A 20,267-nucleotide genomic window follows, 5' to 3' on the forward strand; every position below is an offset into this window, starting at 1 on the left:
TTCCCAACACTCCACCTCCAAATGCCATTGCATTGGGAATTAAGTTTCAACTTGTAAATTTTAGGGGTCTAGTATAGCACTGTCAGACCAGGTATATCTTAATTTCAGCAGATAGTTTGTCCACATCACTCTTAAAATCTATCTATCGACAACCTATATAAGTGCATTGGTAATCTGCATAGATAAAGTTCAATTCGCTCAAGCAGCTTACCCAGAGAGTATAGATTGATGTTAGCCTGAAGGTTATTCTGAAGGCTGTCATCAGCTCTATCCTACTGGATCTTTATCAATAACTTGGATAAAGACCTAAGAACATACAGGATTACAGAAGCAAGAGTTATAAAATTCTTGGACTAAAGTAATATGATGGAGTTTACTAGGGATAAATGTAACTTCCAACATGTAATTTGATAAAACTCTTTAAGGAAAATGGAAATGCACTTTAATTCATGTTTTAAAAAGACAAACACAAAGTTCAGGATTTTGATGGATCAAGCTTGGTACTATCCACTACCATATAATGTGATTATTTAAAAAAATTGGAGGGGACTACGTTAGTAAAAATAAGATGTCCTGAAAGGTGGGGGTAATAATCCCACTGAATGGTCATACTAGGAATCTTGTGGTTGGTTTTGGATTTCACATTTTTAGAGAGATGTAGACCAAATTGAATGTTTACAGAGTGATGTGTCTCCCAGGCAGAACTTATGAGGGCTGGTCAAAGGAATGTTTCAGTCTGGTTGATAATTATAATAGCTGTCGCTAGCCATGTTCCATAAATGACATAAGCCTATTTACCAGGATATATTTTATATTTGAAATGGTCTACTTTGTGCCAAGTATATATATATTATAGCCCTCTCTCCAACTCTTTTGAAATAGGTGGCATTATTCCCTTCTATAGATGATGGTAAACTGAATAATCAGATTATTTAAAAAATCATGCACAGCTTATTTATGCAGCTAATGAAGGGTAGAGTTGGGATTTAAAGTTGGACTATTTCTGTCATACCATACTGCCTCTGGATTGAGCATGCAGTGAGGCTGGGAGTGTGGGGATGTTTGCCCTTTTGCTTATAAGCAGGTTAATTCCTGAAAGGCTGTTCATATATCCCATTTGTTCTTAGGTCCAAAATGATAATGTATAGTTATTAAAAGCCAATATTTATTGCACACTTATTATGTGCCAGATACTTTTCTAGGATCTTTGCATGTAATTCATTTAATTTTTACAACTCAGTGAAGTAGTTACCATTCTTATCTCCATTCTGCATATGAGGAAACTGAGGAGGCAGGAAAAGTAATTGGAGGAGCCAGGATTTGAACCAGCTGTCCAGCTGCAGAACCCATGCTTTTAACCACTGTCCTGTCTTTGCCTTATGCACATGACCACTGTGTGAACACGAGGGTGCAAAGGTTTTGAATAGAGAGAATGATAATTCTTCATGGAATTGATTCAAAGTTCTCATTATTTTTAACTCTTAATTTAGAAAAGAAAAACTCAAAGATATTTGTATTTTGACATTCTTCTTTTCTATTATAAATATGTTTTATCACAAACGAGACATCAAACATAAGCCAGAGGGGGACTGAGTTTACTGTAGCTGAACTTGACTGCTGTGGGCCTCAGATGGTAAAAGACAGTGTTGATGCTCTCTGACCTCCTCAGACACAGCTTTGTTCACACAGTAGTACACAGAGTTTTCTGCAGTGATTTTTGAAAGACTGCCTGTCATTTGGAAAAGGAATTACTAGGTTGAACCGTATGGAATGGCCAATATTTAACCTTTCTTAACCTACAAAAATGGGAGATTCATATAATTCAACTTAAATAGGCTTAAGGGGTGGAAATTCCAGAGAAACTGTATTTTGCTCTAAGAAAGAATTTTAGGATGTATTGGAGGTTTGAGTTTTGAGTTTCTTCACTGACATTCTTTCTCTGTATAACTATTTGAGAACTATGTATTCCATTTCATTTCATGTTACTTTTTCTTCTCTTAACTGCATCTGACTGATTTGAACCTTCTTCTTGTGTCTCTTGTCATGGATAGAGAGTGATTTAAGGCATTCTGCTTTGGAATGTGTATGTGTATGTGTGTGATTTTTTACTTGTTTAAATTGCCCATGTAACAGAACCCATCAGATCATCGAATTTACCAATTTCATAATCATTACCTAGTGCTGATTTTGAAATGTAAAGTATGACTTAGATTGAGTTTAAGAATTTTTTTATTCCTTCTGATTATGGAATGGTACTTGAAAAAGTAATCATAATATTTACCAAAAGTTCAATACATTATTTGCTTCTAATGGAAATTGTATCATTGCATTTAGGAACAATTTGATTCTTTCAAGAAAGTTCTGTCCATTCAGGATATTCCTGGGTGACTTAATCTGTAGAGTAGGAGTGATTTGAGTTTAAGGTGATTGCTCTCATTGGGGTGAGGGCATTGTGAAGGGGGTCTTCAGTAAACTGAGTTTCTAACACTCATGAATTTCCTTCCTTTTTTTAAAAACATTTTTTAAAATTGAGTTATAGTCATTCTACAATGTTGTGTCAAATTCCATTGTAGAGCACAATTTTTCAGTTGTACATGAACATACATACATTCATTGTCACATTCTCTTTTGCTGTGAGCCACCACAAGATCCTGTATATATTTCCCCGTGCCACACAGTACAATCTTGTTTATCTATTCTACATTTTGAAATCCCAGTCTGTCCCTTCCTACCCTCCAGTCCCCTGGCAACCACAAGTTTGTAAAAATATGGAACGCTTCACGAATTTGAGTGTCATCCTTGCGCAGGGGCCATGCTAATCTTCTCTGTATCGTTCCAATTTTAGTATATATGCGGCTGAAACGAGCACCACTCATGAATTTCTTGTGACAGCTTTACTTTTTGTCTTTGATGCGTGATAGACCATTGCTTTCTGTTTGGTTTTGGGGCAGGGCAGGGGGTTGTCAAGCTTTTTTTTCTCTTTGAATTTGATCATTGAGTCCTCAGAGTTCTCCCCATGCCTCCCAGGTCCATTCAGTTGGTTGTCTTTTTCATTCTTCTTATACTCTTGAGTCCTCTTGATCAAACAGAATTCATTGCAGTAAAATCTCAAAAGCTCAATGCTAAAAGCTTTGTAATAGATACACTCCTTGTGCAAAAACCATTGTAAGATCCTTTTGGTTTCATAAAGAGATCCTCCAGAATATCCTTTAGTTCTGTCTACAGAGAGGTATCGGGATGGTGGTAAGTCTGAACCTGGTCCAACTCATGAGTAACAGTCCTGGATTGGATCCCTGATCTTTTTTAAGGATTTTCCCTTGTTCTTCTGAAATCTTGAGAATTTGTGTGGTTGCTTTAAAAGAGGAAAAAAAAAAAAAGTTAGTCTCTTCTTTCAAAAGATGAATCACAGTTGAGTCTCTATTATTTACCCTGAAGTTACAGCCATTCTTTCAAACAGCAATAGCTGTTGATGTCTCCAGTTACATGTACATTGCTGCTCTTTCACTCTCTGTTGCCATGTGTTGTGTTAATGCATGTATTGTAGTAACTAGAATAAACACGAGGGATCTTTTTTTTTTTTTTTTTCAGTAACAAATACTTTTAAGAGAACAGATGATTTTGTGACGTCTAAAGCACCAGCTGTCGACCTAGATCACAAGTTTAGGTGCAAGGTTGTGGATTGTTTAAAATTTTTCCGCAAAGCCAAACTGTTGCACTATCACATGAAGTATTTCCATGGAATGGAGAAGTCACCAGAGCCAGAGGAGAACCCAGGAAAGAGGCATGTCCAGACGAGGGGCTCTTCAGCTTCAGACAAGGCCAGCCAGGAGAGCCTGACCAGGAAGCGGGTCTCTGCCAGTTCCCCAAGTAAGCATTTTGGTTCTGAGTTGTATCTGTATCATGAAGGGCTGACACAGAAAGCAGGTGTTAGGTTGGTCTGGTCCAGTTGAATTGCAGAAGATTGAAAATGATGAGTATCCTCAGGAATTGCATCATGGATTTGTGGCCCTCCTGGAGGAGGTAGAAATATATAACTTTCATTCTTACACCACTTCTTGCTGCTAAGGTTACATTGAGAAAGTCACTTCACCTCTGAAGTCCTTGGTGCTCCTAGTATACAGTGGGGACAATCAAGGAAAAGGAGCTCCTTTAGAAGCCAGCATGTGGGGAGGGTATAGCTCAGTGGTAGGGTACATGCTTAGCATGCACAAGGTCGTGGGTTCAATCCCCAGTACCTCCATTAAAAAAAAAAAAAAAAAAAAAAAGACAGCACGGTGCAGTCATCCCATCCCCTAAACCTATACCCCATCCCTGCTAAGAGAATAAAAGAACTAAGAGATGGTGTATGATTCTTGCTGGGTCCAGTTTTGAGTCCAAATTTCATCTTAATTGCAACTGAAGATATTTCTAACAACACTGTTTATTTTGCGTAGAAATTACAATGGTAGTAGTAAGAGTTATCATAAAATCTCATGTTCATGTCTTATTACAAGAGAACCTTTGGGGAGATTTCTTCTAAAACTTACAGAAATTGAAAAATTACGTTTCTGGGGGAATTTCAGAATTAATGAGTTTCCAGTAAATTCTACAAGGTTCCCAGCTTTTTTTTACCTGAAATTGTAACATCATTATATATCTTTGACTTGTAACCTCTCCTTTAAAATACGTAGGTGTTAGATGGTATATGGAACTCCTAGGACAGCTGACAGGGTTTCCAAGGAAGTATAAAGTCTGGATTCAGGACAGTAGGGCAGGGTCATGCAGGCTAAGGTGATCTCTGACCCTGTGAGAGGTCAGTCCTTAGCCATGCTGTGAAGACATAATGTGTCAAGGTGTAGTTTCTTAGTCATAGGTGCATTATCCTTTAGAAATATGTGAGTCAGCATATAACTTTTTCTGGTAGCCACGTTTTAAAACATAAAAAGAAACAGGTGAAATCACTTTTAATATACTTTGTTAATTCAGAATATCCCAAAATACTATCATTCAGCATGTAACCAGTATAAAAATGACTAATAAGCTATTATGTATTTTTTTTTGTATTAAGTCTTTAAAATCCAGTGTTTTACACTTACTGAGCATTTCAATTTGGACTAACCACATTTCAGGTCCTCAGTAGCTGCATAGGGTTAGTGGCCACAGAATTGGCCCACACAGCAGTATTACCCTCAGCTGTAGGCAGTCTAGCTGTACATGCGGCGAGCCCAAGCATTGACCTAAACGGAGCTGCCTGAGGAAGGCCAGCTAACCCTAACCCAGGAGAGGACTCCCCATGTGGGCTGCAGGGCATGGCAGCACTTACCACCTTAGTGACTTCACCAGAGTCCTGCTCAGGTGCCCTCCAGCGGGTGGATGTCTCTCAGAGCTGGCAAGTATGAATCAGCAATAGACTGATGCTGAAATCCAGGTGCCAGTTATTTACTTAAAACGAAGCCAACAGCTGTCAGAACTTTCCTCTGTCTAGTTCAGACCTTGTGTGGGAATGGAAAGTGTCATACTGAACGTTGGATAGGGACACTGGAGTTAGAAATGCCTCAGGATAAGGTAGATTGACGTGTTTATCCAACAACTATTTCTCGAATACCTTTTATGTGCCAACCTCTGTTCTGGGTACTAAAAAGGAGACTTAAGTCCCATCTGCCTGATGCTCTTGATTGTGGATATTTCTGGCACAAAGAAGAAAGAACTGGCTCAGTTCTCAAATAGGAGCATCCTCTAGCCTGGGCAATGCTTGTGTTATAGGGCCAAACACTGAGTCCTTAGGGATGTTAATAATGTCTTATTGGCCCGTCCTACTGACTTTGGTGCCCATTCTGTGTCTTTTACATGAGTTTATATTTCTCTGCCATTGAATAACTTGTTAATTCTGGAGACAAGCTTATTTCCTAGAACTTGAGGGACCTGTCACTGAGATCCTTTCCTTCCCCTAATATGCCAGCTGGCTCAGGTCTCACCTGGAGCCATGGCCAACTCAGCTGCCTGGGAGTCACTGAGTGACTTGTTAAAAACACAGGTTTATTGGATCCTACCTTCTAGACATTCCAATTCAGCGGCTCTAAGTTTAAAATTTGTAATTTTTGTGCTAGGCCTCCCCTGCTTCACCCTCATATAAGAGTGACATGATTGCTGTAAATTCAATACAAGAGAACACTAAGGGAAAAGGTCTCCCTCACATTGGCACTCCCACCTCCCTTGCAGATGTAACTATTTTTAATAAACTCTTTATAAGATATTTTCTGGGCGTATTCAAACTGCACATATCTATTTTGTCTAAAAAGAAAATATCTTTTACACAGTTGGTATCATATGCAACTTGCTTTTTTCATTAAAGGTATCTTGGCCCTCCTGTGTCTGAGGAGATACATGGCTCTACCTCATTTTGACAGTGGCCATTATTTCATGTATGGGACACTATATTTAAACATTTTCCTATGAAAAATTATAATTTATGAATTTTTTCACTCTTATCAAGTGATAAATAAAGTAAAACCTTCCCAAAGATTAATTTGCTCTTGTCTACAAATGAATTCATGGGATAGATTCCTGGAGGCAGGATTTGATTGGGCAGAAGGTATGCATATTTAAATTTCTGATGGATGGTGCCAAATCACCCCTCAAAAAGTTTTTTCCAGTGTGTATGTCTCCCACCAACTGGGTTATACATGTCAGTTTCTTTACAACCTTATCAATGTTATTCAAATTTTAAACTATTGCTAATCTGATAGGTAAAAAACATTTCAGTGATTTTTAGTCTTTTATTTAAAAAATTCTGGACTATTTTAAACATATAGAAAAGTATACAGATTATATCGCAAACATGCACGAATCCATCACCTACCCAGACTTAACAAATGTTAACATTTTGCCGTATTTCCTTCAGATTTTTTTTTTAAGGCAAGCAAAACACTAGGATGAAGTAGAAACCCCGTAAATTGCTTTTCCTTTCTTTCCCTTACGCTTTCCCAAATATGTGCATATATGTTGAGAAGTAATATATGGTACTTTTGAGTGTTGCTAACATTTATATTGGTAAATAGGTTAGAGTATCTTGTGTGTTTTAAAAATATGTATAAGTGGTATCATGTCACACGTACTCTTGAAATTGCTGCTTTTTGTTCAGCATTATGTTCGGCTTTGTCCAGGTTGAAATCTGTAAGTGGACCTCATTGATTCTTTAGCTGGTATATTGTGGGTTTTTTGGCATTCCCACCCTCCCTTTGCAGGTATAACTGTTTTGTTTGTTTCTTTTTGTTAGTTTTTTTTTTTTAAACAATCGTTAAATAGAGGGGAAGTTATAGCTCAGTGGTAGAGTGCGTGCCTGGCATGCATGATGTTCTGGGTTCAATCCCCACTACCTCCATTAATAATAAGCCTAATTACCCCCTCCCCAAATAAACAATCATTAAATATGCCGTTGTTTCTCTAAGTCCTTCCTGCTTAAGGGTCATTGAGGTTTCTAGTTTCTTGCTTTTATAGATGATGCTTTGGGGGCTACCTTTGTACATGTCCCCTGTGGCATGACCATTTCTTTAGAAACGCTCTCCCTAGAAGAGGAATTGCTAGATGGAAGGGTTTTAGTTAGTGTACCAGAATGTATTTGAAAGTGGTAGTTCTGACTTCTACACTCCTACCAGCTGTGTGATTTATCTGTATCCTCACCAGCTTTTGGTATTATCTTACGTAATTTTGCTCAGTCTTATGAATTTTAAGTGGTTATCTCCTTGTTTTTTTCGTTGAGAATGAATGATAGCTCAGTAGTTCACCTGTTCTCTCACATTTCTAGATTTCACCTCACACTTGTAAGAAAGCTCTTATCTTTAGGGGTGGAATTTCAGATGTTGTGGAGAGTTCGGTTGGGGAGATGTTTCAGGGTGAGACACACCAGGCAGCCCTTGTCCTAGTTCACAGGCAGTTGAACCTGACGTTTATGCTTAAGTGAAAAACAGAATTTTACAGAATTTGTGTTGCTTGAGGATGGTTACTATAAAACAGTATCCCCTTTATGCTGAGTGCTCTGATTATGACAGTTCTCCTAGAACTTGAGTTCTAGGAGACTTCTAGATGGAGATTCCTGGGGCTTCTGGTCCAGCAGGACCAGAAAATGCTCAGCAGAGATTTTTTTTTGTTTCCAGTTACCCTGCCAGTAAGGTTAGGCAGGAGTAGCAGTTCTGGTCTGTGACTCTATAGACTGACTCTTAGTCCTGCTACTGTCCACTTATGATCTGAGCGCTTCATGGATCTGACTTCCTTCTTTCCAAAGTGATGATGTAGGACTAGGTATGAATGAGACAGGGCTCTTTCATGTGTGGAAAAAGAGCACATAAACAAATACAGTGAAAACTGCTAAGTTCTGCATAAGGAATGTATAAAGTGCTGTGGGAACACAAATTCAGATTTTGCCTGTAGAACAGGGGCTGGGATGTCGAGAGGAAGAGGTGACATATGAATTAGGCCTTAAAGAGTGAGGATAGGTAGGGGCTGGACCAGAAGGCAGGCAGGGGAATAGGAAAGGCATTCCTATGCTGGGAACCAGCAGGGCAAAATTTATAGGCATTGAGAGGAACAAACTGTCATGCTTGTCCCTAAGGTACCCCTTCTGGTTCTGGCTGTCAGATGTATCCTGTTCCTTCAGCCAGGACTTTAGTCACATAAATTAATTTGGAAGGTCAGGTTAGATTTGCTTTTCCAAAAAGCAAATTCTTTTCTTAGAATACCAGAATCCATTTAATAAAGTCTCTTCTGGGGTGAGTTCAGGCTTCCTTAGTGTTTGGATTTGATTCTGTGTAGGTGAGTTCAGTCCTGATTAGAGGTTTGGCCCAGAAAGGATATTCAAAGATCAAAGGGAACCTCACCTGTTATTATCTGTTGTTACATCCATTTTGTTCATATTCTCCCTCTGGGTAAACCTTGGCTTTAGGCCAAAAGGTGCCTTGGGACACAAGAGTGGGTACTTCTTTGTGCCTTTTCTTATGGTGCTGGCTTGCCCTTCTCACAGGAGCATGTCGTTTCTCCCCTTAAAGGGAAGGGAGCAATACGAGCTTAATTAGGATATAGATTATGATGCCTTAATGAGAGACCCAAAGTAGCTGGCTTAAGACAGAGGTTTATTTCTGTCTCAGGTCAAACTGCAAGCTTGCAAACTGCAAACCCCACATTGGCTCTGCTGTGGCTCTATGAAGTTGTCCAGGGCCAGCTTTCTCATTGTTCCACCAGGTCTAAGGTGTTGGTCCAGAATAACTCACCACCTTGCCTGTCGTTCAACTGCTGGGAAGAGACGGATGGGGCATATCTCTTTCTTCTAAGAGCACAGCCCAGAAGTACCACACATTTCTATTCATATCCAATAGGCCAGAACATCGTATCTGGCCACGCCTCACTCAGGGGAAGTTGGAAAGTGTATTTTTTTGGTATGGAAAAAGTGGAGAAGTGGGTATTGGAGATACTTAGCAATCTCTGCCATATGAACTAAGGATAGAAAAAGGCAGGGCTTGAGGGAGGGGTTTATTAGGTCCCTTTGGGCCAGGGTCTGGATGGGATCCATGGTGGGGGACTGATGGGAGAGGAGGCTGGAAAAGTAGACAAGGTGAAATGAGGCTTTTAGGCCTGATGCTTTCTCAAAGAGCATACCCACTTCTGCTCTACCCTTGAGCTGCTATCTCCTCATGCAGGTCAGTGACACTCTCTGGTCACTGTTCATCCCTGCTGTGTGGCCGTGCTCTGTGGCATCCAAACAGTTCTCCCATAGGGATGGGTGATGTTATCTTTTTCCTTTTCCCTCCTGGAAACAATAGTTTGATGTCCTTCTGCTCTCAAGACTCAGTGATGAGAAGTAGGAGAAATAGAAGAAGTAGGGAGCAGGCTGTATGGTGGGAACAAGAAGGGCTCTGGTATTTCTCTTGATAGGCACCTGCAGCCTGGGAGAGGGCACGTGGCCACCCCAGAGAAGCCTCTCTCTCTCTTCAGGTGACAAACTACTCTCTGAAACAGAGCACTGGCAGTAAGTCACTCTTTGTCCATCCAAGTTGGGGCATTTGGGAAGAAGCTCTGCAGCCAGGTACCTGTTCTGGGGGTCATGGAACAATTGGTCAAGCTACTCAAAGAGAGAGCTGACGGCAGACCAGCACCACTTTCCAGGAATAGAGTATCGCAAGCAAGATAATAACAGCTAATGTTGGAGTACTTGTCACTTGCTGGGCACTGTTGCAGGTTCTTTACTTGTGTATTGTCTTATTTAATCGTCAAAACAAAGGTGGGTACTATTGTGCCCACTTTATAGATTAGAAACTGAGGTGTTGATGAGATGGATTAATAACTTAAACCAGTATATCTACACACCTAACAGGTGGTGGAGCCATAATTTGAATCTAGTTACAGAGTCCATACCTCATCTCTAGGCTCTGGTGTCTTTGAGAATTCCAGGGAAGGATGCCCTGCTCCTGGGCCCTAGAGTGGAGAATAGGAGTGCTTCCCTGCAGGAGACTTCCTGTGCACATGGGTGGTCCAAATGATTTCTGCTTGTTGTCACCTTATCTGCCCCTGTTCCTCAGGGAGTCACTTGGGTTAGCTTAGTCCCTGCTGGACAGTTCTCCCTATGAGCTTTGTCACCTAAGGTCACATGTAACTTTATAGTCTTCATCCAGAACCCAGGGTGAGCCTCTGAAGTCTTTTTCTCTTCTCTGTGTTCAGAGAACACAGGCTTCTATAGAACAACTTCCTAGAATATTTCTTCTTTTTATCCTCATTGTTTACTCCTCTAATTGAGTCCTCAGGAGGGGACTCTTTGATGCTTTATATGCCCATATTTTTGACCAGCTGTAACTCAGGGGATGCTTTTAGCTACAAATAACAGGAAACCCCACTTCAAATTGCTTTCACATTAAAGGGGATGTGTTAACTCATGTACTAGGGAAGTCCAGGGGAGATGTACTGCTCTAGGACTGTTGGTTGAGGACCCAGTGTCTTTTATCATCTTGCCTCTCAGTGCTTTTTTCAGGGTTAACGCTTGCAGTCAGCGGATGGAAGCCAATATCATTAAAGGCTCCATGCTGCTTCATTCATACCTAACAAGAGAGTAAGAGCATGCCCTATCTATAAACGTTGGACCAGAGTCCTAAGATTGCGTTGGATTGGTCCATTCCTGTCCCTACCTTATAAACCAGTTGGCTCAGGCTCATATTTGTCTAAACCTTTTAATCACTGTGACAAGGGACATGAGATTACTCTTACTGGTTTAAGTGAGTGTGAAGTTCAGTCCTGTCTAAACCTCTTAGATGCTGCCCAGTGAATGAGGGGTAGAAAGGATTCTGGGAGATACCCACAATGTCTGCTACACCCAGCACGTACACCCAACAGTCTGCACAGCCAGGGTAGGGGTAGTATTGTGTTAAGCTGTGGAGTAGATCCATGCCCTGTGCTTGTTTCCTATTTCAGGACAGTGCACAGGGCCGAAGCTTTGAGCCAAGTCCTCTAGTAGGTTTGAGTTCATCTTTTCTATATATCAATTTATGTGATCTTGGCGCTTCTCTGAATTTTACTTCCTCCTCTGTAAGGTGATAATCATGTTAAAGTATATATATATTTATGCCAAATGAAGTTTATCAGTTTGAAACTGTGTGATATAAAAGTTTTATGTGTAAAATTTGAATTCATGCAAATCCTACAAATTTAAGAAAATCAACCAACCACATGATTTCAAAGCTGGTAGGCCAATTAAAATGTGTTTATTGTGCCTTTATTTCTGAGAATATTAGTCATCAGTTACATCAGTTTGAATAATGTGGGATCTTCAGGAATCTTTTGTATGGAATGAACTTCTCCATCCTTCTCTCACTGCCTATTGGGCTCCCTAAAGGATGTGATGCTGTTTTATAAAATGTGAAATGCAGAAAAAGATCGTTCTTAGAGAAGTCCAAAGAACTCCCATACTGAGGTGATAACTGGGTATGCCCTGGCATTCAGCAGTTTATAACCTATGTCTTGACCTTTCTGTCTCAAGGATCCAGGACCTAAGTTGTTTTCCTTCTTCAGCCAATTCTACTAGTGGTTGGGTTAATGCTATTAGCATTTTATTAAACTAATGGATACAGTTACTTTAGTTTGGAGGTCATTGAAACCCAAATTTAAAAATCAAAAACTAGATTGGACATCAGTTTCTATATGTATGTGGGTGAAGGTACATCAAATCCCATCACTCCTTTGCTCATATCCGTCCATGGCTCCCTGAGTCACTCATAGTGAAGGCCAGTTTTCTTGTAAGGCATGATCGGCTTCTGCCTACATCATCATCTCTCCCTCAGCTTAATTCTAATTTCAGTTCCAATGGAGACAAACAGGCCTCCTTGCTATTTATTGATTTCAAATTCCAATTGTTCATTGCTAATATATGGGAAGACAGTGGTCTTCTGTTTATTAACCTTGTATCTTGCAACGTTACTATAATCACTATTAGTTCAAGTTTTTGTTTTTGTTTTTTCGTCAGTTCTTTGGAATTTTCTACACAGACAATCCTGTCTCTGCAAACAGACAGTTCTGTTTCTTCTGTTTCAGTCTATATTTTATTTCCTTTTCTTGTCTTGTGATCCTAGCTAGAATGTCTAGTAGTACAGTGTTGAATAGGAGTGTTGAGAGGGTACATCCCTGCCTTCTTCTTGATCTTAAGGAGAAAGCATCCAATTTTCACCATTAAATATGAAGTTAGTTGTAGGGTTTTTGTAGATATCCTTTACCAGGTTGAATAAGTTTCCCTCTATTCCTAGTTTTCTGAGAATTTTTATCATGAATGAGTGTTGGATTTTGTCAAGTGCTTTTTCTGCATCAGTTGATATATTATTTTTCTTGTTTAGCCTGTTGATGATGGTAGATTACATTAATTGATTATCAGATGTTGAACCAGCCTTGTATATCTGGAATAAATCCCACTTGGTCATGGTGTATAATTCTTTTTATGCATTATTGGATTCAGTTTGCTAATATTTTTGCATTTGTGTTCATGAGAGATAATGGTCTGCAGTTTTTCTTTCTGGTAATGTCTTTATCTGATTTTGGTGTTAGAGTAATGCTGGCCGCATAGAGTGAGTTAGGAAATGTTCCCTGTGCCTCTTGAACACTGGAGGCCTGCCCTTAGAATCTTTGCGTCTGCTGTCCTGCTGCCTGGGAGACTCTTCTCCCAGATTTCTGCATGTTTTGTTATGTCCCTCCTTTCAGGTCTTTGCTCAGATGTCCTTTTCTCGATGCCACGTTCTCTGACCACAGACTATTAAAATCGCAAATCTCCCCGTCTTATCTCCACTATCCCCCTTCCCTGCTTTATTTTTTCCATAGCACTAATCATCTCCCAAAATGCTATATAACTTACTTGCTTTCTGTCCCCACCCACTTGAATGTAGCTCTGTGAGGGCAGGAGTTTTTGTCTTTTTCTGTTCATTGCCTTATCTCTCCTCCCCTGGAATGGTACTTGGAAGGTGGTAGATGCTAAAATATTTGTTAAATAAGTGAACTTAAACCATGATTCATAATGTGGTTGTAGCCAAGAGAATGTGCAGAAAGAAGTTGTTCTGTTTCTGTTACTGAAGAAGACTGTTCCTGGGTCAGAGGAAAAGTAAATATAGTTAATAGTTTTTATGAAGTTTAACCATGTTTGCTAATCAATTGTATGACTTTGGCTAAGTCATTTTATTTCTTTGGGCCCTGGTTTCTTAATCTTAAAATGAGTTTTTGGAAATTAGACTAAGGTCTTTCCTGTAGTTCTTGTTCCTTGAACTTTTTTGCCCAGTTCCCGACTATTTTAACAGGAAAGGAGCTTAGAGACCCTTAAGCCCTGTGTTCTTTAGCCAGGAGATTAACTTCTGCCTGTGGAGCCCAGGTTTGTCAGCTTGTGGATGCAGCCCAGTGTCTTCTCTGACAGTTCCTGGATGCCTATTCGGGAGAGGGGCCTGGGCAGCTACACTGACATAGTGCTGCTGGAGAGCCACACGAACCTGTTTTTAAATATCTGTTGATGTCAAGCAAGTGCCTTCACCTCACCAAGCTTCAGTTTCCTCATCTGTAAAACTGGAATGATAGACACGGGTTGGGGGTAAATGAGGTGTTTATGATATTCGCACACAAGTGCTTGGTTAAAATCAGCTGAGTGTAATTGCTTGCCCTGCCCCACGCTTGCTTTGTGATCTGTCTTGATTCCACATCTGAATCACACATGGAGAGTGTTTTTAAAACTCCTCATGCCGTTGAAAACATTATGTTAAGTGAAAGAAGCCACAAAAAGTCACATATTGTATGATTGCATGTATATGGAATGTCCAAAATGGATAAATCCATAGAGACAGATGGTTGATTGTTGGTTGCCAAGGGTTTAAGAGTTGGGGAGAATCTGCTTAATGGTAAGTGGTTTTACTTCGGAGTGATGAGAATGTTTGAAACTAGGGTAGAGCTGGTTGCACAGCATTGTGAATGGATCGTTCTTTCTTTTTTCCTATCTCCTCTTCTTTGCCCTCCCCTCCTGTCTCCTTTCCCCTTTTTCCCTTCTTATTTCCTTTCTACAGCTTTATTGAATCTTAGTAGTGCACTGCACATATTTAAGTTGTATAATTCAATGAAATTTGACATATGTACGTACCAAACTATTACCACAGTGAATAACCTATAATGAAAAAGAATATGAAAAATAATATATATATTATGTGTGTGTGTGTATAACTGAATCACTATGTGTATACCAGAAACTAACACAACATTGTAAATGAACTCTATATACTTCAATGAAAAAAAAAAGAATGGAATTAGGAAAACTGAGAGAAGTTTGGACAGGGAGTATTGATAACTTAAGGAGTTTTGCTGTGAAAAGTAGCAGAGAATGATGTTGTGGTTTTTGGAAGGTGTGAATTATTCATTTTTAAATGAGTAATTTTAGATTATGTGACTTGTACTTCAATTATTTAAGAAAAAAAGAAGAAGGAGAAGAAATCAAATAAACTAAATCCTGATGGCTCAGGTCATACCTCAAGCCAGTTAAATCAGAATCTTTGTGGGTGGGACCTGGGCATTAACTTTCAAAAAATCTTCCTTAGTGATGGCAGTATGTAGCCAGTGTTGAGGAGTAGTGATCTAAGTCGGGCTGGCAAACTTTTTCTGTAAAGAGCCAGACAAATTTTTCCAGCCTGGAGGGCCATAAGGTCTTTACTACTCAACTCTGCCATTGAAGTATGGCAGCAGCCGTGGTCAACATGTAACGAGCCTGGTGTGTTTCAGTAAAACTTATTTACAGTAACAGGTGGTGGGCCAGAGTTTGCCAAACCCTGCTCTAAAGGCTCAGTGTTGGAGAAGGGGCTGCAGAGCTCTGAGAAAGGTGGAAGGTGACCTCCCAGGCAGAACCAGACCCAGGACTCTGTTCTGCTGGCCATTTTAGTTCTTCACATTGCACCTGCTTACTTACTTAAGAGTAAACATCCCAGAATTGAAAACAAAAATGTTAGAATGCCAGTACTTATACCTGTATTTAATTCCAGCTGCAAAAGACAAGGAAAAGAATAAAGAGAAGAAATTCAAAGAGTTTGTGAGGGTAAAGCCAAAGAAGAAAAAGAAAAAGAAAAAGAAAACCAAACCTGGTAATTTTTCTCCGGGGTTGTTTCACTTGGGTTTCCTTACTGTAGGTGGGGAAGGTTGCTTTCTCCTGAGTCCTGGCCTCTGAGCCTGCACTGAGGAGAGGAAAGGCCGACCTTTAATGGAGCTTGTGGGCTCAACCTAGCATGGGCCTTGGCAGGGGAAGAGCCCACTCACCCTAGGTGTTAACAAGGCCACACTGGCATTTAGGAAAGCCCTCTCTCTTGCTTTGTTGGCCAGTGTGCCCTGATGCAGTGAAAGCATCATTGTAGCAGAGGACATGCAGGTGAATGACTGTATTTGCACAGAGAACTCTTAAACACACATTTCTGAACCCTTTCAAGAAAAAGTTCACTTTTTGAAAAGGGTGTGGCTAGCCCCAACAAAAATGCTGATTTTTAAGAAAATCAGTGTTCCAATCTTGGGAGCTAAAGGGATGCTGTGTTTTATTCTGAGTGTCTTCCAGCTTAGAAAACCAATCTCAACAGAGAAAGGAGAGAGGGATGATAGTGAGGAGGAAGCTTTTGGTTTTGAGGTTATTGGAGGTAACTAGAAGTATTAATGCCTAAATCTGTTCTAGCTGAATTGCTTCTGAGCCTTTCAGCTATCTGAGTAGCAGAGCTGATGGTTGGATGGGATTGATTATCGAATGTTATGATGATGTCTGGGGGTGCTAATTCCTTCCTGGTCTTGTTCTTCCAGAATGCCCCTGCAGTGAGGAAATCAGTGACACCTCCCAGGAACCTTCTCCACCCAAGGCATTTGCTGTTACTAGATGTGGGTCCTCACACAAGCCTGGGGCCCATATGAGCCCGCAGCTCCATGGCTCAGAATCTGGAAACCACAAAGGGAAAGTAAAAATGTCTGGTAAGGAGGCTCTCTGCTGGCTCAATCATTTGTACAGCACTATAGCCTGAGGTGGCTGGATTTTTGTTGATATTGTAATCTATTCCCATGCCTTCTGCAAATAATCCGTCAGATCTTTTAAATAAGAAGTATATCAAAATAGACCATTAGCTATACTTTTCCTGAGCTTCTGATTTCTCCAACTTTGGTCTTAGTTGAATGTCTCTTAAGTACCTCCAAACCAGTGTGTCTATAACCAAATCCATTATCCCCCATTCTCTTCGTACTTGCCCCTCTCATTCCTCCATTTCTTGTTGGTGGCCTCTGCATCTGACCTGGTTGATTGGGGAAATTTAAGTCAGCCTGGAAGCTTCCCCTTCTTCAGCAACTTACATGGTGACTGTGAGTTTAAAAGTAGTAAGTATATGCAAAGTATTTAGAACAGTGTCTGGTACAGAATAAGTGATCAGTAAAGGTTAGCTGTAATGATCACTAATCAGGCACCAAGACCTAGTGATTCTGGTTCTGCTTATCCCTGAAATCTGCCCTTTAATCATTCCCCACTGTTTTAAGCGTGACTATGGTTACAGACTTTGACTGTAAGCCAGGTTCTGGCTGAATGAGGTTGAAGACACATTTGAATCATTAGGGCTGATGATCTGTATGCTTCATGGGGAGTTGCAGCTTCTCTTCCAGTGAGCTGTGACCTTGAGCAATGGCTTACCTTGGGCTCCACTGTCAGGAAAATGAGGAAGGAGTTCAGTTCACTGCCAGGCAGCATGTGTTGTTTGGGCTGTTGGTAGATGACAGGGCTGAGGAACAGATTGCATTTCCCAACTCTGAAAGTTCATAGAGGAATGGGTATGTAAGGTAATTTCCACTCTTGACAATCTAGGGTTTCTAAAATTTTATAACTAAGTTTAAAATAGTGACTGTTGCTTTCCGTTTCCTTTCAGAAGAGGAAAATTTGAGTGAGTCCTCTTCCGAGAGCTTTCTTTGGAGCGACGAGGAGTATGGCCAAGATGTGGATGTGACCACCAACCCAGATGAGGAGCTTGATGGGAATGACCATTATGATTTTGAAGTGGTCCGCTGCATCTGTGAAGTTCAGGAGGAAAATGACTTCATGATTCAGGTAGGTAGAGCTTCCAGGAGACACAGGTGTAAAGAAGCACAAACTGGTCCTTGGAGGGAATTCTGAGGAAGTACAATTTGAGGGCAGCAAAAATAACAAGTCCTGTCAGAAGCCCCAGGTAGGCAGTATTACCGGCAGCAGATTGAGCTTTGCTTGTTGGTTCAGCTTCGTGCAAATCTCAGGCTGGTATAAATAGCTTGTTAACAGAATACGAGAGGACTTGAGGGATCATTTAGTCTAAACCTCTCATACTCTGCTTGGGGCAGCTGGACCCACAAATGAGAAGGATCTTTGCTGTGGTCACACAGTGAGGAGTTGAACAGTAGGGACCCAAATCTCTGGAGTGGCAGTTTGATCTTACTATGGGCCCATATCTTCTCTCTGAGGTAAATTTTCTTTGTGGCATAAAGAAATTGAGGCCAGTTTTATAACTTGTCTGTTTCTTATTCTTTTGTTTTCCTGACACTTGTATTTGTTATCTCCGTCTCTGGGATGTGCCTGTTGGGGGGTCCTCCCTGTCCACTTGGGGAGACCATCACTGGCCAGCACCTACTTGCCCTTCTCTTGCTTCTTAATCACAGTTCTGGTGGAGGTGGCTGCTGCCTGGCTGACTCCAAGGGCTGTCGTAAATACCCTGTGTGTCTTGGCAGCTGCCTGGCCTGTCCAGGGAGCCAGAGTTTTTGAAGTAAGTCATGTTTATGTTGGTTAGAATTCTTTTGGGAGTTTCTTTTTGAATAGCCTTCATGGCAACCTCTGGGAATTCAAAGTATATGAATGGTCTTGAATAGCCCCTGATATATATAACCTTTAGTATGCATTAGGTCAGTGGTTTTCAAGCTTTTTCAACCTCAGAACCCCTTTTCTAATGGACTTTCATGGAACCCCAAAATGTGTGACATAAAAGCAGCAGTTTTCAAAGTTCAGGATGAGTAGTTTTCACTTTTAAGTTCAGAAATGTGAATGGGCAGGCCTCTTCCCCTGAGGTCTAATATGCATTCAGGGTTGTGAGTGATGATTGCCAACTTGGAGCGCTTCAGTGGCTCAGTTGTTTACCTCTTTTTATGAGACAAGCCTAATACACATGGCCTTGTATGGACTACTTTTCCTAAGCAGCATACTGTGTTGTTACTTTGATTAATCAGAGATGGGAGGAAGAGCTTTGTTCTGAAGACAGTATAACACTAAGCTAGCCTAGCAGTACAGAATTACATGTACTGGTGGACTGTTTTCTTAACATTAAGCTTGGAACATGTATGAGTGTGCATTTTTCATTTTGTTTTAAATAGTCTCACAAAATGCACCCGTTTGTAGAATCTCTGAAGCTTAGTGGAATATAATTCAAAACCTTATGTAATGTGAAAGTCTTTTTTTTTCTAGTAGAATTTTTTTTTTAACATTTGCTTTTAAAAGTATGTTGAAAATTCTTGGTTTTTATCCCATCTCTCTGGGCATGTGCTCTGTTCTGGGCCTTAGGAGCCTGATTTGGTCCTCATTTGTTCATAGAAATCATTAGTGACTGAGTAATGAAGTCCCCTCCTGGCAAGGCTCTTTTGACTTACCAGTTTAAGAGAACTAGTTCCAATCCACCACGGTACTTCCTGCATTGACTTTTCTTTAAGTAGCAAGGATCATGGGGTGCTTCGGAGGTAGAGCTTGAAGTGCCCTTTTGTGCTATATGAAGAAACTAAGTTTAGAAAAATTGAGGCCACACCATCTGTTACCTGGCAGAGTCAGGAACTGAATTCCATCTTCTACTTCCCAGGCTCCACGTAGTCATCCCCTTAGCTCAGCTCAGCTCATCTCAGCACTGTGGCTTCCTGCTCACATCGTGGTGGTAGTGAGCTCATTTGAGAACACCTTGGGTTTTGTTGAAGACTTTTCTCTGCTGTCCATTTGCTGTCCAGTTGGCTTTGTGTTATAGAGGGACAGTGGCTGACTTTCCATGTCATTGTAAGCAGCGTCCCTTTTCCACTCAGTAACTTTAGCAAAAGGCATATATTTAGAGGGAGCTAACTGGAACAAATACAATTTAAACTTTATAAATGTATTCATTGCCTAGTTTTAAATGTATTTATCATCTAGAAAGGTTCAAATAAATTTTTATTAAAAGAAAATTTTAACTTACTTTGATAATTTGCACAACCCTAGGTTACACTTAGTGTTTGTTATCTAGAAGATGCATACATTACTTTAGAAAAACAGTTTTCTTTGATTGTTTTCATTATTTGGTATCAATATTGCTCATATATATTATTATTTGATTTTATTTACTGGTGTTAATTTAAATCACTGGGAGGTTAAAATCCTAATTAATAATGAATGTTTGAGAAATCTGGGTACCACATAAAAAAGGAACATCAGGAAACTCATTTACTATTTAAATTATTTTAATTGCTCTATGGCAGGTTTTGGCAAACTTTTTTTTTTGTTTTAATATATTGTTATTGAAGTATAGTCGGTTTCCAATGTGTCAGTTTCTGGTGTACAGCACAATGCTTCAGTCATGTAGGAACATACGTATATTCGTTTTCATATTCTTTTCCACCATAAGTTACTACAAGGTATTGAATATAGCTCCGATTCATTAGTTAAGTGTTCTTCATCTGTGCTGTCCAGTACAGTAGCCACTAGCCTCAGTTGACTATTGAGCCCTTAAGATGTGGCTAGTGGGACTAAGGAAATAATTTTT

General features: G+C 40.2%; 1 protein-coding gene and 1 non-coding gene across 8 annotated transcripts in view; one reads left to right on the plus strand and one right to left on the minus strand.

Moving 5' to 3' along the window:
* PHF20 (PHD finger protein 20) overlaps positions 1-20,267 on the plus strand; it is a 110,384-nt gene that overhangs the window by 73,381 nt on the left and 16,736 nt on the right. For all 7 annotated transcript variants that reach the window (XR_004313219.1, XM_032462218.1, XM_032462219.1 and 4 more), the window contains 4 exons: positions 3,589-3,867; positions 15,504-15,602; positions 16,300-16,464; positions 17,400-17,578. Coding sequence is in view for 6 of the 7 variants with exons in the window: in XM_032462218.1 (XP_032318109.1) it covers positions 3,589-3,867; positions 15,504-15,602; positions 16,300-16,464; positions 17,400-17,578 (722 nt within the window). In the remaining variant the exon portion in view is untranslated. The remainder of the gene's footprint in view (positions 1-3,588; positions 3,868-15,503; positions 15,603-16,299; positions 16,465-17,399; positions 17,579-20,267) is intronic.
* On the minus strand, positions 2,763-2,869 carry LOC116658089. The gene has a single exon (XR_004313290.1). It is a non-coding gene; the product is annotated as a U6 spliceosomal RNA (small nuclear RNA).

This window comes from Camelus ferus, chromosome 19 (assembly GCF_009834535.1).
Source record: "Camelus ferus isolate YT-003-E chromosome 19, BCGSAC_Cfer_1.0, whole genome shotgun sequence".
NCBI lineage: Eukaryota > Metazoa > Chordata > Mammalia > Artiodactyla > Camelidae > Camelus > Camelus ferus.